General features: G+C 37.6%; 1 protein-coding gene across 2 annotated transcripts in view; it reads right to left on the minus strand.

Moving 5' to 3' along the window:
- The window catches only part of LOC120539918 (transcription elongation regulator 1-like protein), a 742,345-nt gene extending 728,243 nt beyond the window's left edge, over window positions 1–14,102 (minus strand). The window contains exons 1-2 of one of the 2 annotated variants that reach the window (XM_039770261.1): window positions 13,419–14,102; window positions 11,945–12,249 (exon numbers count right to left, since the gene is read on the minus strand). In XM_039770261.1, coding sequence (XP_039626195.1) covers window positions 11,945–12,214 — 270 coding nt within the window. In that variant the 5' untranslated portion in view covers window positions 12,215–12,249; window positions 13,419–14,102. Of the gene's footprint in view, window positions 1–11,944; window positions 12,250–12,839; window positions 12,955–13,418 lie in introns of those variants that run through there. The other variant, XM_039770271.1, reaches the window with a different exon arrangement.
- Between the last annotated feature and the right edge of the window lie 6,494 nt (window positions 14,103–20,596).

The raw sequence follows: 20,596 nt of genomic DNA on the forward strand, positions 1-20,596 counted from the left end.
GTCTATTAGAAAACAGCCATATTATAGATGATTTGTTATTTTTGAATGTATGGATGATGCACTAATTCATCAGAAACATAGAATAATAAAAGGCACAAAAGATGTCTATTCTCTAGCTTTGAGAATTGGCACAAAAACAAGTTGCTCTCCTTTCAGTGTACTGGAATACTTAATAGTTTAAAATAAAACTTCTAGTCTGTTCAGTAAGGTGGAATGTCAACAGAACAGGAACTAGTACAGAGAAAACTGAGCAATAAGACACACCATGGAAATTCTTGCAAAGTATCTTACTCATCATGGTACTTGATATCCATAAAGCAAGCATTTGCAGCAGCTTCCTAATTGCTTAAACCAGGGGTGTCAAACACTGATCATAGAAGGCCATAGTGACTACAATTTTTTATTCCAGCTACTATTAATTAAAACAAAATTACTACTGCTGATGGAACATACTGTACTTCTTGATTTTTATTGACTTGATTTTTAAGACTCATATCCCTCATTTTTTGTTTTTTTCTTAGCCAACAGTCACACATTAATGAGATGCACTGTGAGGTAGCCAGCTGCAAGTCACTCAGCAATCTAAAACTCTGATCCTTATGGATCACCATTTTCAGCCCAGTCAATTTTTTAAATCAGAAGAAAATTCTTTGTGTTATTGAAAAATTGCATTTAATCATGTGGCAGGCTAGTACTTTCATTTTGCCACAATAGACATATCCAAAAACTATAATTTTTTCTTTTCTTGGGGGCAACAGAAACATAAGAAACATGATCAATTAACAGAAGTAAATATTTTATAAGCAGGAAACTGGCAAGTATCAAAATCTGTCAGGATCTCCAGGCTCTCCAGGATCTCAGCTTGACAGTCTTGACCTAAACCACTGCTAAAAAACCAAGTATAATGCATGCTTTAAAAATACATTACCATGCACCTAGACACATGAAAAAATTGTGTGCACAGTAGTCAAAGGAAATGGTGGCATTATTCAAAAGCACATTTTCTATGTTTCACATTTGACACTAGAATTACCAAAGCTTACGGAAAACTTGTGAATCCGGCCCACCTTAAATCGGCTTGCACCTCTCCATCAGCGTCTTTTGTCTTGTAAATGTGTCGTTAAGCCCAAGCAGCCTGCTATCCCATCCTCCCACCCCGCAGAAAGTGCAAAAGCCTCTCCTAGTTCAAGTCTGGTTTATCAGGGAGTGAAGTAGTACCTAGAGCTGTATAGCCTGACAAAAATATTATTTGGAACATGCATTTCACGTGTGTTCCGTGTCTACAAATATCTTGTAAGTGTAGGATGACAGAAAATGGAAAAATGTTGTCTTTTAGGTATGTGTTCAACATTTCTTTCATGTTTTAGTACTAACGACAAAACGTAGACATGAAGTGTATAATGTGTGAAGACTGAAATCCAAATATCAAATAAGCACTTTCACAAAAGGTTTAAATATAACAGAACAAGTGCACTTTTATTCAATACTATAAACTCCATTTGATGCATCCAAACAGTGCCATCTTTCGCCTTTACGTCTCATGCAGCTGCGTTGTTCTTATATGTGAGTGGACATTTCTTGTGAGGGGTTGGGGGTGCTTCTGTTCTCTTTCTCTGATGTAGAATCCTCGTCCCCATCCGAGTTTACCCATCTTATAGCACGTCTTTATTTGAAAACTAACAGTGTCAGATCGGGGCGAGTGTGAACGCAACTGAGAGAATAAAACTAAATTAAAAAAAATGCTAACCTTTACAAGTACCATACATTTAATCCAGCTGTTACAGGCTCAAATCAGATATATGTTTTTATTATATAACATTAACAATAAGAGCAACTCACTACTCAAAAAGTTTGTTTTGAGACGCAGGAAGGCTCAAACCAGCAACCTTTTGAATAGGAGCCAGCAGTTCTTAGCACTATACTATCAAAGAAGTCACGGCAACAAACCACACTAAACCAATTTCTTTTTCTTTGTTTATAGTCTTGAATAAAAGCACACTTGTTCTGTTATATTTATACCTTTTGTGAAAGTGCTTATTTGATACAGTATTTGGACTTCAGTCTTCACACATTATACACTTCATGTCTACATTTTGTCATTAGTACAAAAACATGGAAAAAGTTTGTTTTTTAGGTATGTGTTCAACATTTCTTGCATTTCCTGTCATCCTACACTTACATAGATCTTTGTAGACACGGAACACACATGAAATGCATGTGTTCCAAATAACAATATTTTTTTTAGCCTATACAGTTCTAGGTACTACTTCACTCCCTGATAAACCAGACTTGAGCTGGTTCTGTGGTGGTGGGAGGATAGGATATCAGGCTGCTTGCTGCTTGGGCTTATCGACACATTTACAAGACAAAAGATGCTGATGGAGAGGTGAGAGCAGATTTAAGGTGGGACAGGTTTTTTTGCAAACTTTGGTAATTCTAGTGTTAAGTTGCACATAAAAACCTCACCATTTCTGTCATGAATCTGAAGCAGGGTTCCCTATAATAATATTATCCAAATTGATAAACTGTACTAATCCACATTCTATAAAACTGCCATCCCATATTGTCAGTCCACTCTCATCATGTCTGACATACGCTATATAAATGTCTGCACACACCTAAGTTGTAAAAGTAGTTGTAGTGCCAACATAACTTTAAAAGAAATGCCTAATTTTGAATATATATTAAAACGTATCTTTTATTAAACCAAAAATACAACAACTGACTGACAGCAGTAAACACAAAAGCTAAAATCAGCAAACAAAAATAAAAGCCTCACAGGATGAATTAGGATTTCTGTCTTCGAGACTAACAGGTAGAATGGTTTCCCACCACAGAATATTAATAAAGTACTCTCTTACATTCCTCCTTCTCTCTCTCTCTACCTCTGCATAAATGTGCCTGCCATTTACTGTAGATAGTGATGACAAGGTAGCTTGCCAAAAAAACTTGGACTCAGAGATTATGGCAATGAATGGACATGAAGGGCCTTTAAGTTTTGTAATTAGCAGAAGAATTCTTAAATTCACATGTGAAAAACAAAATAAGAAACAAAGATCCGTGAAAGTACACTTTGTCCAACGCCCCACCAATAACAAGTAATTATTTCCATAACTAATATAAAGTGAATTTAAATCATTATTTCTTTGTTTTTTATTCTAAAAGCTTAGACAGTGAGGCTGCAAAACAATTTTAAATAGTCCTCTTTTGATGACAATTACAGTGCCATGATCATAATGTTCCCACACTCGTCAGTAAACTCAGTGAAGCCCTAAAAAGAAATTTATTACCTCCTCAGCCTTACATTTACCCCCAGAAAGATAAGCGAAAAACGTTACATTATTAAGCGTAACAGAAACATGTAAATATCAAAATGTTGACATACGGGTATATACAGTAGGAAAGGTATGTCTGTTGTTCACTGCTGTACTGATGTAGATTTAGTACGTGATAAGTTCACAAGATAAGTTTTGAAGCAGTCACTAACACACAGCCTGATGTTGCAATCGGGACAGCAGAAGCATGTTTTCTTTGTGCACTTCTCGTACACTTGTACACTTTTTCTGTTACTGGCACAGGACAAGGGTAAAATGTCAGTGCCTAGCCCGCACAATCAACATGCCAATTGTGTTACTGTAGGCTACCACAAATTAAGGCTTAGTGACTTCCACATTTCACCTGGCATGAACAATAGTTGCAGCATTGTGAACAAAGCTTATGGCGCGAACATCTTTCTTGTCCTATTTAATCGCGATCACTTTTTGCCACACACCTACTTACACCACGGTGAACCTTCAGACAACCAAATTCACCAGGCATATATTTCAGTCGTAAAGTTCTTAATGCATCAGTTTCACTATTCATGTCAATGTTTGATCACCAATTCACATTGTCCTCACTATTAACTAATGATTCAGTTTCACCTTTACGACTTCTCGTTCACATGCCGTTGTGTTTTGATTTAATTCCCGCCCCTCTCATGAATATAATAGTTACCTTAAATTGGCAAAACCCACAAAATCATTCTTGCTTATTTTGCAGCAGTTTATTTCATCCACTAGATGGTAGCAGAATTGTACCATGGAGTTTCATGTAGAGGTGTACACCAAATTTTTGCTAAACACTAGCAAATAAAATCTTTTTTGTCACATATATTCCCAATGTGCCATCTCGCAAATTGAACTTTATAACAAAAGCAATTCTGTCACTCACCTCAAATCTTCTGGTGCATTTAAACAGGTCTGGGACTTTCATCTGTGGCTATATAGCCAAGTCATTCTTGTCTTTAGTGTTGGTTGACACAATGTAATTTTATAGTCCTTACAGACTAATCTCAGCCTCTCCGTGCAGAGGATGTAGTCTGAAGTCTGTGCAAGTTATTTTCTGGTGGATGTGAACAACTGGACTGGTCTGAAAATACAGTGGCACTGTACAAGAAGTGCCAAATCAGACTGTACAGTACTTGCTAAGGAGACTCTGGTCTTTTGATGTGTGCAGCAAAATGCTGGAAATGTTTCACCAGTCCATAGAAGCCAGTGTGTTGCTCTACAATGCAATCTCCTGGGGAAGCATCCTGAGCACAAATGATGCACAATACCTAAACAAACATATCTTGCTTCATCATAGGGCAAGCTTGGACACACTGGAAGCTGTTGTGGAAAAGAAGATGGTGGCAAAGTTGAATGCCTGCCAGTGCTCTCTTAGAGCACTTTTAGCTACAGGCTGATTCCACCAGAGTGTGCCAATAACAGCCTCTGGGGTACTTTCTGCTCACTGCTATCACGTCCTTCCTCCTGATGTACAAAGTGCATGTTTGCGTTCTGGAAGGTACCACAAGCATCTACAGGGTTTTCACCCTTTGAGTTATTATACAGTAGACAGACTTGAGGACTACTCAACCTGGTGCAGGACGGCTGGGCAAAGGAAAATGCGTCCCCCTTCACAATACAGTTGAGTATGCTGCTGAACTCAGGTATTGCTTCGAGAGACTACATCTTGCATCATTGTGCTTATCCCCAAAAGCCACTTTAACTGCCTTGTACACTACTCAAACTCTATAACTTTCTTCACACATCGAACAATTATGGGGATAAACTCAGTCCCTGGCAGAAGGAGGAGCTGAGGGCTGTCATTACCTCAGTCAAAGCTGTTGTTGATTCTCGAGCAGACCACTCAACACCAACTGCCCTTAGACATTGTCACAGAACCTAGGGTGGTTGTCTTAGAACTGATTTACTGCCAAGGCAGAGACAGAGTTAGAGATACAAAGAATGCTGTAGATGGGTGTGATTGAGGCGAGTCACAGCCCACTGTCCATTCTAAGTATGTTAAACCACGAGTTGGAACAGGAGCTGGAGATTTTGTAACAACTTCCACTAGTTTAACCACGTTTCCCAATTCGGCGCCTATCCCATGTCAAGGGTGAATAATCTCCTGGAGCGTCTTGGTAACACCAGGTACCTGTCCACCCTCAATATAACAAAAGGCTACTGACAGATCCCTCACTGCAGTGGCTCTGCTCCCAACAAGACTGGTTCCTGAGTCTCCAGCCATTTAAATTCTGGATACAGCACCGGCATGGGACTCGCACCAATACTGATACCCTCCCCGGAGTCCTCACAGTTAGATCTGCTTGTCCCTCTGGGGGGGTCACACATATGAGGCAGAGGACTCCCTCACAGGCTTCATCGAGTTAGGCAATAACCCACCAGGACGAGAGGGGAGCTACCACTAACTCTACCTTCTTCTATATATATATATATATATATTTATATATACACACACGTATATAAATTTTGGGTCAAGACGTGATCATCTCACTTTGATGTCCCAAGAGACTACTTGCACGTCACGCCCTACTTACAATTTCTCGGAGACACTTTAATGTCCCGCGAGACAAGGAAGTGAGACAAAAAGACAGCTGCTGTACAGGCTTTTAAATGATCAACACTTAACATGACATGCAGATCACGCAGCACGGCACAAGCAGCAGCTGGCTTAAAGGACAGCTGCTGTACAGGCTTTTAAATGATTATCGCGCGGTGCGACATGCAGATCATGCAGATTGGCAGCAACAGTTGCTATACAGGCTTTTAAATGATCGACGTGCAGTGTGACATGCACATCACACAGCTCGGTAGCAGCAAGCCAGCAGCTGATCCGTCCACATCTCCATAGTGTGCGTTCAGCCTCCCCTCTCTTCACAATGCAAGCAGCAGAAACGGTAAGTGGCTAGCGTGAAGCACGCCCCGAGGGGTGGGGGTTATGGGGTGGCCAAGTAATACTGTTCCCTGAATTTATAACGTTCCTTGCATCACGCATCAACAACAACTTATAGGGTGACCGCACTTGGCTCGGATTTGCTTTCACGGCAAGCCGCTCCAGCACTGGGAACCTGCGGTTGCCCTGGTAACAGATAATTTGTCTTCCACAAACACGGTGATCGTGCTTCGGGATGCTCTTCAGCGTGCTATCCCGTTCGGTGGAGTCCCAAAAGAGTTTAGAAACCTTACTTACCTTAAGGGAGAAAATGAGTCAGATATCTTATTCACCTCTCCTTATACGCTTTATATTTCCTGGAATTCATGTATGTCCTGTATGTAATCATTTCCATCTAATGATGACTCCCGATAGGAGTTGAAAGCTTAAGAATAAAAACATATTTTGTGGATTTCCAGCTACAAATATGCAAACCATGACACAGATCTTTGTTTCCATATATATACTGTGGGGGAAATAAGCATTTTATCCCCTTTTGAATTTATAAGTCTGCCCACTTGCAAAAAAATTTTTATGGTAGTTTTATTTTAATGGAGATAGACAGAATAGCAACTAATAATCCAGAAAAAAACACCTTACATAAAAAATGTAAATTAATTTGCATGTCATTCAGATAAATAAGCATTTGATCCCCTACAACCAGGCAAGAATTCTGGCTCCCACAAATTGGCTGTGTGCCCGATTATGATCAATTACAAATACTTCTAATCTCAACTCGTTATGTGTATAAAGCACACCTGTCCACAGAATCTATTTCTTCCATTCTAACATCTCCACCACAATGGGCAAGACCAAAGAGCTGTCAAAGGATGTCAGGGACAAGACTGCAGACCTGCACAAGGCTAGAATGGGCTACAAGACCATCAGCAAGAAGGTTAGTGAGACAGTGACAACTGTTGGTGCAATTATTCAGTAATGGAAGAAATATAAAATGACCATCTATCACCATTGTTCTGGAGCTCCATGCAAGATCTGGCCTCATGGATTGAGGATGATCATGAGAAAGGTGAAGGATCAGCCCAGAACTATACAGGATGAGCTTGTTAATGATCTAAAGGCAGCTGGGACCACAGTCACCAAGAACACCATTGGTAACACACACTTCCCTAATGGATTGAAATCTTGCAGCACCCACAACGTCTCCCTGCTCAGGAAGGCACATGTATAGGCCCGGTTGTTCACTTTAAGACAGGCCTGTACATGTGCCTTCTTGAGCAGGGAGACCTAGAGGATACACAAACCTCCAGGGTCGCCGGTGCCACAAGTGGAAGACACCATACTGGGAACACCATAGTGTGGACTGAACACAGCTGCTTTCACTGTGATCGACTGGGACATCTGGCTCGGGTGTGCCACCTCCCACCCATGCAAACAATGGCTATCAGTATGGCCCAGGTATGCGGCTTTCAAGTTTCCCACAGGATGTTAAAAGAGAACAATTCTAAGGACTCTAATACATTGGCTAGATGGAAATCCTCGGCACTTTTGGACTCTGGTAGTAACCACTGTGTAGTCAGATGACTTGCTCCGGCAGACCCCTTATAAGACCACAGAGAAAGTGAACATTTGCTGTATCCAGGGGGACATTGAAACATACAAGACTATATTACTCCCTCTGAAATTTAAAGGAAGAACTTTAAGGTTTGGACTGCCATATCAGACACCTCATCCTGGCCACTCCTAATAGAAAAAAGGAATGCCATTTTCCCTAATGGGTCTTGGCCACCTGTACAGTGCCTTCACCCATAATCAATAGAGAGGGGCTCACTGCAGCCAAGGTCCATCAAGGAACCAGGTTTAAAATTGAAACAGAGTTGTCCAGCAAGGTAGGGGTGTCAGGTGTAGTCAGGTGTTTTCAATCAATGGGATGACAAACAGGTGTGAGTGGGCACCCTGTGTTAAAGAACAGGGATTTATCAAAGTCTGCTCCTCACAACACATGTTTGTGAAAGTATATCATGGCACAAACAAAGGACATTTCTGAGGACCTCAGAAAAAGAGTTGTTGAAGCTCATCAGGCTGGAAAAAGTTACAAAACCATCTCTAAAGAGTTTGAACTCCACCAATCCACAGTCAGACAGATTGTGTACAAATGGAGGAAATTCAAGGCCATTGATACCCCAGGAGTGGTTGACCAACAAAGATCGCTCCAAGAGCAAGCCGTGTAATAGTGGTCGAGGTCACAAAGAACCCCAGGGTAACTTCTAAGCAACTGAAGGCCTCTCTCACATTGGCTAATGAACATGTTCATGAGTCCACCATCAGGAGAACACTGAACAACAATGGTGCACATGACAGGGTTGCAAGGAGAAAGCCACTGCTCCCCAAAAAAAACACTGCTGCTCATCTGCAGTTTGCTAAAGATCACGTGGACAAACCAGAAGGCAATTGGAAGAATGTTTTGTGGACGGATGAGACCAAAATAGAACTTTTTGGTTTAAATGAAAAGCATTATGTTTGGAGAAAGGAAAACACTGCATTCCAGCATAAGAACCTTATCCTATCTGTGAAACAGATACTGAAAGCAAAGGTTCACATACTTTTGCCACTCACAAATATGTAATATTCAATCATTTTCCTTAATAAATAAATGACCAAGTATAATATTTTTGTCTCATTTGTTTAACTGGTTTCTCTTTATCTACTTTTAGGACTTGAGTGAAAATCTGATGATGTTTTAGGTCATAATTATGCAGAAATATAGAAAATTCTAAAGGGTCCACAAACTTTCTAGCACAACTGTATGTCAGTAAGAAAAGTACATTCAAATATGGCTTTCCTTGTGAGCTGCACATACCTGGGGGTTCACATAAACAATAAACTGGACTGGTCTGTCAACAGAGTTGTGTGATACAAGACTTCCTAAGGAGACTCAGTTTATTTTGATGCATGTACTAAGGTGCTGGAAATGTTCAATTACTCCATAATAGCCAGTGTGGTGATCTATGCTGCAGTCACCTGTGGAAGGAACTTGAACTCAAAACAAGCCCAATACCTGAACAAAACTTATCAAGAAAGCCTTCTTGATAAAGGTGTGGAAAAGCATGGTGGTAAAACTGGATCATGAAAATACTCTACAACCCCCCTAATCTAATATACTTTGGCAAAATATACAATTTCTACAATATATTCAATATGAAATGATTTTGTGCAAGTTTGAGGCCATCAAAAATGTTTTTGAACTTGTGTCTGAGTTAGAGGACTGGTATGTTTAAATATAAAATAGTCAGTTAGCTATAAAGTTAATATTTATCAAGTGTCAACCATGTCAAGAAAATATAGAACTGATTGGAAGATTTTGGTGTACTGCTGGGTCATTGTGCCTGAATGCCATGCATGCTATAATAAAATAAAAATATTCAGCAATCGATGGGCTGTTAATAGTAATATGTGCTACAGACATTACTATTCCTAATTTATAAGTTTATATGGTCATAATTGGTTAAACTGTACCACCACATACAAATAAAAAACATGATGCTTAATGTTTGTATTACTTTACTATAACAGCTAAGAGAAGACTATACACTATTTATTACTCTACAAAAAGAGATACAACCACTATGTACTATATATTGTACCATCTCAAGCGAGACATTAAGAGATTTGAATTGAGGAACTGGAAGAATAATGTGGTAAAAAAAAAAAACTGAGGTCAAACCCCTAAGTCAAAAATCAATTGTCAAAACCAAAATTCAATTCAAGCAGTGATCAAATACCAAAATAATAAGGAAGAATTTCTTGTAGGCTTACCCAATCTTGGATAGTTTAGAAGCATTATGGAGGCAACAGGCAACACAAAACCCCTCAAAATGTCTATGACCATTACCAAAACAAGGTGCCAAAGAAAAATAAAATATTAAATCAACAACTTTTAAATAAACAAAAAATAAAAATCAAAAGCGGATTAGCTGGGAAAGAAAACCCCAAAAATCTGCTTTTTTTAGGGAAACTCTTAAAAAAAAATCACAATCTATACTATATGGAAAAATTATATGTTCTATATACTATATAGAAAATTGTGCAGTTTCAGAATAGGCAATGCTGGTCAGGTGATTTATTAACTTTTTATTGTTACTTATTGCACACTGATATTAATCTAATAAACCAAACTTCAAGGTGACTCATGTGTTGAAACCACAAAATGTACTGTATTAAAAGGTAACCAATGATTTCTTCCAAATTAACAGAAAGATCAGAAAAATGCATACCATGGACACTGTTAAAAATAAGAGGAGATGGATTTATGACAAAAAGGAAATGTATCTTACCACTGATTTTTTTAACTTTTAGAACAAGCTGCCCATTTGCTGTTAAAAGTAGCTTCCTTTACAAAAATGCATAAAATAATACATATCATGATGGGATAATGTAACTATCACAGAACCTAACCACACAAGCTAAAACACATTGTAGCAAAAAATAAAGAGGAGATTATACTCATATCCCTTGTCACATCATCAATGTGTGTTTGCCTTGCTAGATACTGAAAATAAACTAAAGACTTTATTAGTTGCCTAAATGTTCACATTCATCAAAATGAAATAATACAGTATAAATAATTTTCAGAACACCAATTATCTATGAAAGTATATGTCACCAGTAAGAAATCATTCAGGGGGCTCCACTCCTCTCCATTTCACATCCTCACACAAACAGGTTGGCTGCAAACTCAGGGCCTCCAAGTCACCAAAAAGCAGCTTATCCAGCTGAGGTAAAGTGTCTCTCTCTATTCAAACAACCTTGTGGGCTTCTCACATCTAGTGCAACTATGAAGGTATCACGTTAGTGGCACACTCTCAGCTCAGTGTCCCCTCACTATGATATAATAAGTGGCACACTGCTTTAAGATGACAGTAAGCATGGACAAGAAGACAAAATATGTAAATGAGGCAGAGTTAACAATCTAAATTTATAGATTTCAGAATGACTAAACATCTTAGTAGCTCCATCAGTAAAATAAGACCGTAATATACAGTGTTTCAGCTTTGCAATGTATCACTTTGTGATTTTTTTTGTTTGTATTAAGCTTTTTTAAATATTTTTGTTGTTAATTACTATTACTATTTCTATTACAATCAATAATGAAAAATATCAGTAATTATTTCTGTTGTACAACATTTTCCTGTAAACATATGTAGTGGACCAGGCTATTCAAAACCAAGTACATCAAAACTATAATACACAAATAAAATACAACTTGCTTAATCCACACCCTTAAATGCTAAACACAATTTAATACACTATTGTAGGTAATTTCAGTTATACAGAAAATAAGTGATTAATGTTTTGAAAGCAAACATGTCAAAATCTTTGGTAAGTTTCCTTGCTCATAGGATGCAATATTTTCTGTAACTCTTGAATTAAAAATGATACTGCAGGTTGTGCCACACAGCAAAGCAATGCTTTAGTATTATGAGTGCCTCTAGTGGTTGCTGGAGGCAAACCCAATAGCATAATACACAGCAACCCACATATAAATATACTTTGAATCCCCAAGACAACTACACTATAGTGTACGTCAATACAGAGGCCCAGTATTCTTACACAGAATAAAATGTAAAATCATCACAGTATACTAAAGTAATATAATTGTTATTGCTAAGCCAGAAAAAACTGCTAACACCTCAACTCTGAATAACTAATAAATAAGCAAAAATTCTACCTGAACATTTGGCAAAGTGAATTGATGAACAACTGGTTCAGGTGAAGAGGGCAGTGGCATCAAAGGAAGAAATGGATCACAAGGAAGTTGCCATCCAGCAACAGTTTGCAGCAGAGGAGGAGGGTGTGGAGATGACACTATGAAAGGAGGAGGGGCGCCACCTATTCTGTAAAGCCCAGATGCAGCTGGGATCATCCAAATCCATGGAGGAGGTTCTCCATTCATCTGCCAGAACTGTGGTTGTCCCTTTAATCTTGGAATAGGGATCATTCTACATCCTACACCCAAAGGACTCAGTGGGCTGCCTTTAAGAAATAGAAATAAAAAAGGTAAAGAAAATGTGATGATAGGGTTAAAGTAGACAAATAAGTTAGTTTGATGATGAGGTACTGTATTTGCATAATGCATGTTCGATAGTAACATCACAAACATTGCTTTAAAGTAAAGGGCAAAAATACCCCATGACATGACACAATTTCCAGGAGTTTTACTTAAGAGGGTGTTACTTTTAATATGCATTATTTTAAATAATGCATTGTAATCTTTAAATCTGTGACAGAAGAGCATATACTGTGTATGTATTTAGTGAATACGTACACACCTTGACAAATACACATATAATTAAGAAACAAATCTAAAACTTATTATTAATAATTATGCCGTTTACTGGATTTCGTTAACTGTAGAAAAGTTCAATTCCAGATATAATTATTCAAAAAAAGCAAAGTCCTCGTAGCATGAATTCCTTCGTTTATAATGAATTAAATGTTACTCTACACTCTGCTGATTTAAGCACACTAGGAAGATACAGTATTACACGAGAGCGCTCTAATTTGTTTTTTCAGACAGAAATTCTTCAGTGACGTGTTTCAAATAATTTGCTGCATTTACGTACGATTTTTTTGCTTTAACTATAAGAAAGCGCTATTTGCTCGGCCTTTCAAATAAGGGAGCTTGTTCAAAAAATCCCCAACATGCCAAACAGAGAGGAAAGCTGCCTAAACCGTTTAAACATGTATGTTCCGTAATGAAAAAGACAAACCGACTCGTGACACTTGTAATCTAAGCGCTGCATCAGTTTAGCACGTGCACTATCAGCTCACACGCTTACCCTGACGATTGAACAATTAATGCATCTTCTGAGAAATCTTTGATGATGAAAATCATATCTATATCATACTCAGTCCCCAATAAGGAGTTAAATGTCTAGACAATAATATGATATGAATATGCATTGTCATCGCCCCTGTACTCAGAAAAGGTAATTTCTAATAGCAGACCCATCATAAAAAAAGGTCAAGCAAGCTCAAATGTATTGATTTCGTTTGTATCCATTGATGCCATAAAACCTCATGAATTAAACAATTATTTCCCCGTAAGCTGTAAAGTTATCAAAAAGTTATTTCATAAAGATCATCATATAGTATGCTGCAGCCAAGTTTTAATTTCAAGCCGACCGCCGCAATAAACTTACCTTAAATGTGTAGCTTAAGTCACCCAATTAACCCCGTCATTGCACAGTGTCCATTTCTACTTTCGTTCATGGGGATTTACGGAGCATTTTGCAAACTGAAACACAATCTTTTAACCCTCTTCTTGTTTCTTCAAATCGCTTGCAATATCCCGCTTTCTCTGCAACGTAACACAGATCTGCGGGTGACGGGGTAGCAAATCAAGAAATTAATGATTCCATTATGCATCCCAGTGAAGACTACGAGTGCGGCTTTTTATATCTGTAGATGTCTTCCTTTCAAAAATGGACTCTACAGTTATCCTCTGAAACAGAGCTCTCTGCAGGCAAACACGGATTTCAGTGGAGATTCACCAAGCTTTCCACTTGTGCCTTTCTAATCTCTTCTCTCTGCGAAAGTCCGCCGCCTCTCACGGACTAGATCGCGGTGCACCAACGAGGAGAGAGACTTCGGTGTGAAAGGGGGGTGGGCAGGGGGGCGTGCCAGGTAACTGCACAGCTATCACGTCCTCGTCGCATGTGCCTTATTCTAATTCAGAGATTCCCTTTTTTGTGCCAGGCTGTGCTTTCACAGGTGTACTGAGCTGGCGGCGTGCGCCTGGCTGCAGCCGAATGCGCATCTGGAGCACGGAATGGAGACGGTGTGAATGGAAGGGTTGGAGAACCGCGCCAACGCAGCCCTCTACCCGAGAGCCCCTTACAATGCCCACGGCAGAGCCTCGCGGAAAGCCCCACGCTTAAATGATTGTCGAGCATCAGTAACCGTGGCATCCACGAAAATTTGTAGAAATATTGATTGTTATGTAATGGATTCCTCACTAACTTAAACGTATTATGGTCTATGTGTTTTTTTTCTTTTTAAACTAAAAACTTTATAAGGCACAGTTCAGTGAGTGGAGCAGACGCGTACTTCCTAACGTTATCATTTGACCTTATTAACTTACTTAGTCTGTTGTTAAATATGGCATATTTCTGCATAGCTACAGGGAAGTTTTAAATTGACAGCATCAGTATGATTAAAGTGTAATTCTCGCCGCCACAAGAGGGAACCTTACAGCTAACTCTGAGATGAAACACATTGCTGCTGATAAAATGAGAGAGCTTTGGCTTTTATGTTTCTCTCTTCCATTTATTTCTGGGGTGAGACAAGTGGAAAACTACAGTGTGAAATTTATGCTTTCATTGTGAAAAATATGTTAATTATGTAAACTATAAAATTACAGATTATTTGCATAACGCTAAATGCCTGTTTTCACCTGAAAGCAGTCTTAGTGGGACACACTCACAAATATATTTTCACACACTGAACAAATTATTAGAATATCTGTACACCTGCTTATTTTTGCAATTATCTAATCTGCACAATGCATAATATGATGCAGATACAGGTCAGGAACTTCAGTTAATGTAAACATCAAACATTAGAATGGGAAAAAAATGTGATTTCAGTGATTTCTACCATGGCGTGATTGTTGGCACTAGATAGGGTGGTTTGAGTATTTCTGTAACTGTTGATCCTTTGGGATTTTCACACACAACAGTCTCTCTAGAATTTACTTGGCAGAGCAAAAAAAAAAAAAAACATCCAGTGAGCAGCAGTTCTGCAAATGGAAACACCCTGTTGATGAGAGAGGTTAGAGAAGAATGGTCAGACTGGTTCTACCTGACAGAAAGGTGACAGTAATACAGATAACCACTCTCTACAACTGTGCTGTGCAGAAAAGTATCTCAGAATACACAACATGTCAAACCGTGACGCGAATGGGCAACAACATCTCAAGTCCACATAGGGTTCCTCTCCTGTCAGCCAAGAACAGAAAGCTGAGACCGCAGTGAGCGCAAGGTCATCGAAACTGGACTAGTGAAGACTACAAAAAACATAGCCTGGTCTGGTGATTATCAATTTCTTCTGAGGTACACAGATGGTAGGGTCATAATTTGGCACCAAAGGCATGAATCCAAACATCCAACCTGCCTTGTGTAAACAGTCCAGGCTGGTGGTGGAGGTGGTGTAATGATGTGATAAAGTTTTCTAGGCACATTTTGGGTTTGTTAATACCAATCAGTCATTTCTTGAATTCTCTGGCCTATTTCAGTATTGTCAATGACCATGTGCATCACTTCATGGCCATAATTTACCAATCTTCTAATACCTACCCCAGCATAATGATGCACCATGTCACAAAGCAAAAGTCATCTCAAACTGACAACGAGAACACCTTTGAGATTTGCATCATGAATGTGCAGAAATCTGCAGAAATTCTGTGATGTAATATTGTCAACATAAACCAGAATGTCAAACGAATATTCAACATCTTGTGGAATCCATGCCACAAAGAATTGAGATTGTTTTGACAGCAAAAGGAGGCCCTGACCAGTATTAGGATAATGTTCATAATAATTTGCTTATGAGTGCATATGTAGTATAGTCATGTGAGAAAGTAAGTACACACTGTATGGTGTTGTAGGGTTTTCCTTATTAGTGCTTAACTGATAATCATGTAGTCCTGATTTTAAAATGAAATAAAACTAATTCCAGGTGACAAACAGTACATAACATAATTTATCATCATTTATTCAAACAAAAAATAAGCCAAAACGCAAAAGCCATCTGTGAAAGAATAAGTACTCTCTAACTGATTTTCCATATCAGTTAGGAAGGTAATCAAAGCAAGGTTCTCTAAATCAAGTGCAGTTGATTAGTTAATGATCATGAAGTGTTACCACCTCAATATAAAAAATCTTTGCTAGTTCAGTCTTAAAGTTTGTAGTAACATCATGCCAAGGAAAAAAAATAACATGATAATATCCTTGTTGTTTTATATTATATACTTTATATTTTGTTCTGCAGAGCACTCAGCAAAGTATTTTAGTGTGCAGCATAGGCATTTGTTTAAAAGTGACTACTTCCTTAAAGTGTCCATAAAAGAACATTCTGCAGACTAGTTGACAACACACATTAAGTTGAAAAAAGAAAGAATGAATAATTGGGGAAACTATTGAAATAAAAGAAACAAAAGTAGTGATTATACTCCTTATGGTAACATGTTGCAGAGTTGCATGAGCCAGTTTGCAGAATGAAATACTAAATAGATGTCAGATTTGAGTATTTACAGGAGTGTTGATTGGTATTAAGAAAGCCTGATAGACAATTCCACAGGTTGTTAGGTAAGCTATTCAAAAAGTTTAGGAAATATGTTTACTGTAGTTGTATATTTTAGATTGTGAAGTAACTGCCTAGATCAGTTATCTTTTTGTTAAGTCCTGCCAAATATAATGCATGACTGTACTGAAAAACTGTATGCTGTTATGGAAGACAAAACAATACTTGAGAAAGTTAAGAGACAAGCTACCAGAGTTATTCTAGGACTGAAGGATATGAACTATGAAAAAAGATTGAAGGGCATTAATCTTTTCAGCCTAAGCCAACAGAGACCAAGAGTAGACTTGATGGAAGTATTTTAAATTATGACAGAGATAAGTAATATTGATGTCTGCTGTTACCTTGAAAGACATTCTTAAATAAGAATATAGGAGCACAACTGAATGCTGGTTAAAATACATTTCACACAAATGTTAGAAACCGTGAAATGAAGATACATGGAACCATTTTTGTGGTTGAAAGTAGCAGTTTAGGGACCATCAAATCTCGACTCAATATTGTCTTCAAAACACCAGGTGAACAGAATTTAACGAGCCATGTTGAGATGAATGTCCCATTGTTAGGAAAACTGGTGCCATAAAATCGCACATGTATACAGAACTCAGGCAGAGAAAACTGAGTTTTATAGTTTTAATCTGTTCATGAGAGTGTGGTTTGGCATTTTGAACATCGAAAAATTCATGGAAATTTGGGTGCCACTCAAAATAATTATGGACACATTTTATATCTTTAGACGCAAAAAACTACAATCATTATTATGGAAATACTATAATTCATTCCAACTGAAGTAAAGCTATATACATTTATACATTTAGAGCACAAGCAAGGAGACTTGATCAAGGACACACAATGGGTCAGTGATTAAGCCTGAACCTGCCACCTTGTAATTTGCAGTGCTCTCCTTAGCTGATCTGTCACTCTTTTGGTAGTGGTAAAAGCTGATCATTTTCTTCTCCAAAAAATAGTAAATTAAGACAAATGAAATGAAATCTGAGATATGCAAAGTTATGAACAGTAAGTACAAGACTTAATAATAAACAAGGTTCTCACCCTCAAGAAAACATAGCATTGTTTTTCTCTGTCCTCTCCACATGGGTTTGGCATTCTAGTCATTTAACAAAGTTTAAATTCCTAGTTTACTCATAGGAGGGATATGTGCACTCTGATTAAGCACTGCCTTCCCCACTTCCCACTTTCTACTCTTTGTGATGTCTGAGGTGTGCCAGTCTGTATCTTTAAGCAGTCTCAACCATTACTTAATTCTCAATGCCACATTCAGGTTAGTTACATACATGCTTAGTATCACAGATTGACTTTACCAGAATGTTTTGATTGCTTTTTCAATGGAGGTTATTGAAAAGGGTAGTAGAGTCTGCAGTTTTCATTTTTTGTTATATTGTAATGGAAATAGAGGTGTATTTTGAAGCCCAAAGAGGAAAGGTTAGGATTAGCATGCTTCTTTGTTTAATGTGCACTAGCTAAAAACATATTTTACTATTAATTCAAAAAAACAATTTGACCAAATACCAAGGCCCAATTTGAGCTATCATATGTCATAAGTGACACATCATAAATGTACTAGTTCTACCTTTTAATTGATACCTTAATAGAAAATTATGAATTTTGTACAACTTTTTAATTTATAGTTTTTAAATAATTTTAAAAAGCCATGTCTAGTAACTGAAATATAAAAAGGATACATTATAAAGATTATAAAACATATTGTATGAGTCCTCTTTATCAACTTCATTGACAATTAAGTAAACATGTAGAATATCTCTAGATTATAACAGTAAGATTTTTTAGCAAAACTTTGTTTGCAAAGGCTGAAATGACGTACTTGACCTTGGCTAAATACGGCTAAATGCCACATACTGTATGTGTGCTTTATAATACATTTGTGTAAACAATTAATGTACCATGTATTGCAGGCCTTTTTATTATGGTGTGCTATTATAATTTGATAACTACCGCTATATACTGTGGCCACTATGGCTTTCTACTCAAATGAGAGATGGAAGCGAACATTATCATACAAAGAAAGAGATAATGACTTTGGAGTAGGACTTAGGCAGTAATAGAAAGCTTCAATAATAGAACAGAAAAGGCCATAGTTTCGAGATTAAAATTTTTCTAACAGTTTTATTTCTCAAAACATTCTCTCCAGTCAGCAATACAGACTGATCTTGGATGGAATGGCAGTTGTTTCCAAAGCAGGGCCTTTCTAATTAGCAGTATCCATTCTGCTTCATAAAATGCAGCAGATTCAGGAAGTATTCAGACCTCTCATTTTTTCAAATTTTGCTATGTTGCAGTCTTCTGCTAAAATAATTTATATTAATTTATTCCAAACATCAAACAGCACTCAGTACCCCAGAATGGCAAATAAAAATGTGATTGTAGAAGATTTTACAAATTTACTAAAAATAAAAAAAACTGAAAACACCTGAAATTTGGCTTGGGTGCATCCCATTCTGTCGATCATCATTGAGATGTTTCTACACCTTATTTGGAGTCCCCCTGTGGTCAATTCATAAATTGGATATGATTAGGAAATCCACACACCTCTCTATAGAAGCTCTCACAGTTGACAGTGTGTATCACAGCAAAAATTCAAGCCATGAGGTTGAAGGAGTTGTCTGCAAGGCACAAGTCTGGGGAATACTACAAAAAATCCTGCAGCATTGAAGGTTCCTAGTAGCACAATTGCCTTCATAATTAATAAATGGAATAAGTTTAGAACAATCATGACTTTTCACAGAGCTGGCCACCTGGTCAACCTGAGCAATTGCTGGAGAAGTGCTAGGGTAAGAGAGGTGACCAGGAGGTCTACTTCTCACACAGATCATTAAACAGAATTTTCCCATTTTGCAGACTGACTTTTCCTCAGTGGCATTTTTTCCTAACCCCCAGTTTATCTCCTTCCGTTGACCATATAACCTACACAAATCTCTTGTCCATAGTTCACTTCACATTCCCCATCAGGAACTTTGAGCCATGTTACTTGTAAATACATCACTAGCAATACCCTTGGATTTGGTCCCTCTGGTAAATTCAGCATTAAACAATGGGTCTCTTGTCAGTGTAAAAATCTTATTTACTGCATTTTAGCAGACCATGTCAGGGGCATGTGTGAGTCGTTAAGGCCTGACAAAGCCTATTGTAGAACCTTTCACATCCCTTGATCATAGTCACATTAATCTCACTGTTTGTGTTCTTTTACAGAGTTTTAAAGACACTTTTGAAAGAATAGCAGAAGAAGCTAAGTTCATTCTCAGGCTGGGGTCACATATTTACCTCTTAATCTATCCATTCATCTCCTCTAATGCAGCTTTTACACACCTATTCTTGCCTTTTTCCCTTTCACCTGCCCAGTTTTTGTTTCCTCTTTCCCCTGTATATTTTACCTGCTGTTTTCTTTTCAGTTGGGCACCTGATGAAGGCTATACAGCTGAAATGTTGTGTCTTTTAAATTCTTTCATTTTCAGAGTAGAAATAACATTTAACCTTTTTTATTGGCATTAATGTTATTTAAATATTTCTATTGTTTGCATTTTAAGGAACTTTTTCTTTTTCTTTTAAGATTTAACAATATCTTTTATCTGCATACGGCATTGGTTTGCAAGCTCCACTGTAACAGTATGATTAGATATTTTTTCATAATGCAAAATGTAAACACCATGACTACCCTAGTAGTCACTTAAAAAAAAATCCACCGTTCAAACATTTGTACCACTTCTCCATATGTTGCAAACATTTGCTTCTGTATACAACAAAGAATATAATCTGATGATTTTTCTTATTCATAAAATGTAAGTTGATGTTTTGAGTGACTGTCAGTCTATACTGTACTATATACACCACAGATATTTACAGAAGTCTACAGTACTCTATGATTTACATTCAAGAATATGTCCTTTGTTGTAAATCTGTTTTATCACAAAAAACACAGTATGATCATACAGAAAGCATAAGATCTGCATTGGTATAGTATAACAGTATTACACTAAGAAAAATA

Source organism: Polypterus senegalus, chromosome 1 (assembly GCF_016835505.1).
Source record: "Polypterus senegalus isolate Bchr_013 chromosome 1, ASM1683550v1, whole genome shotgun sequence".
NCBI classification, from domain to species: domain Eukaryota; kingdom Metazoa; phylum Chordata; class Cladistia; order Polypteriformes; family Polypteridae; genus Polypterus; species Polypterus senegalus.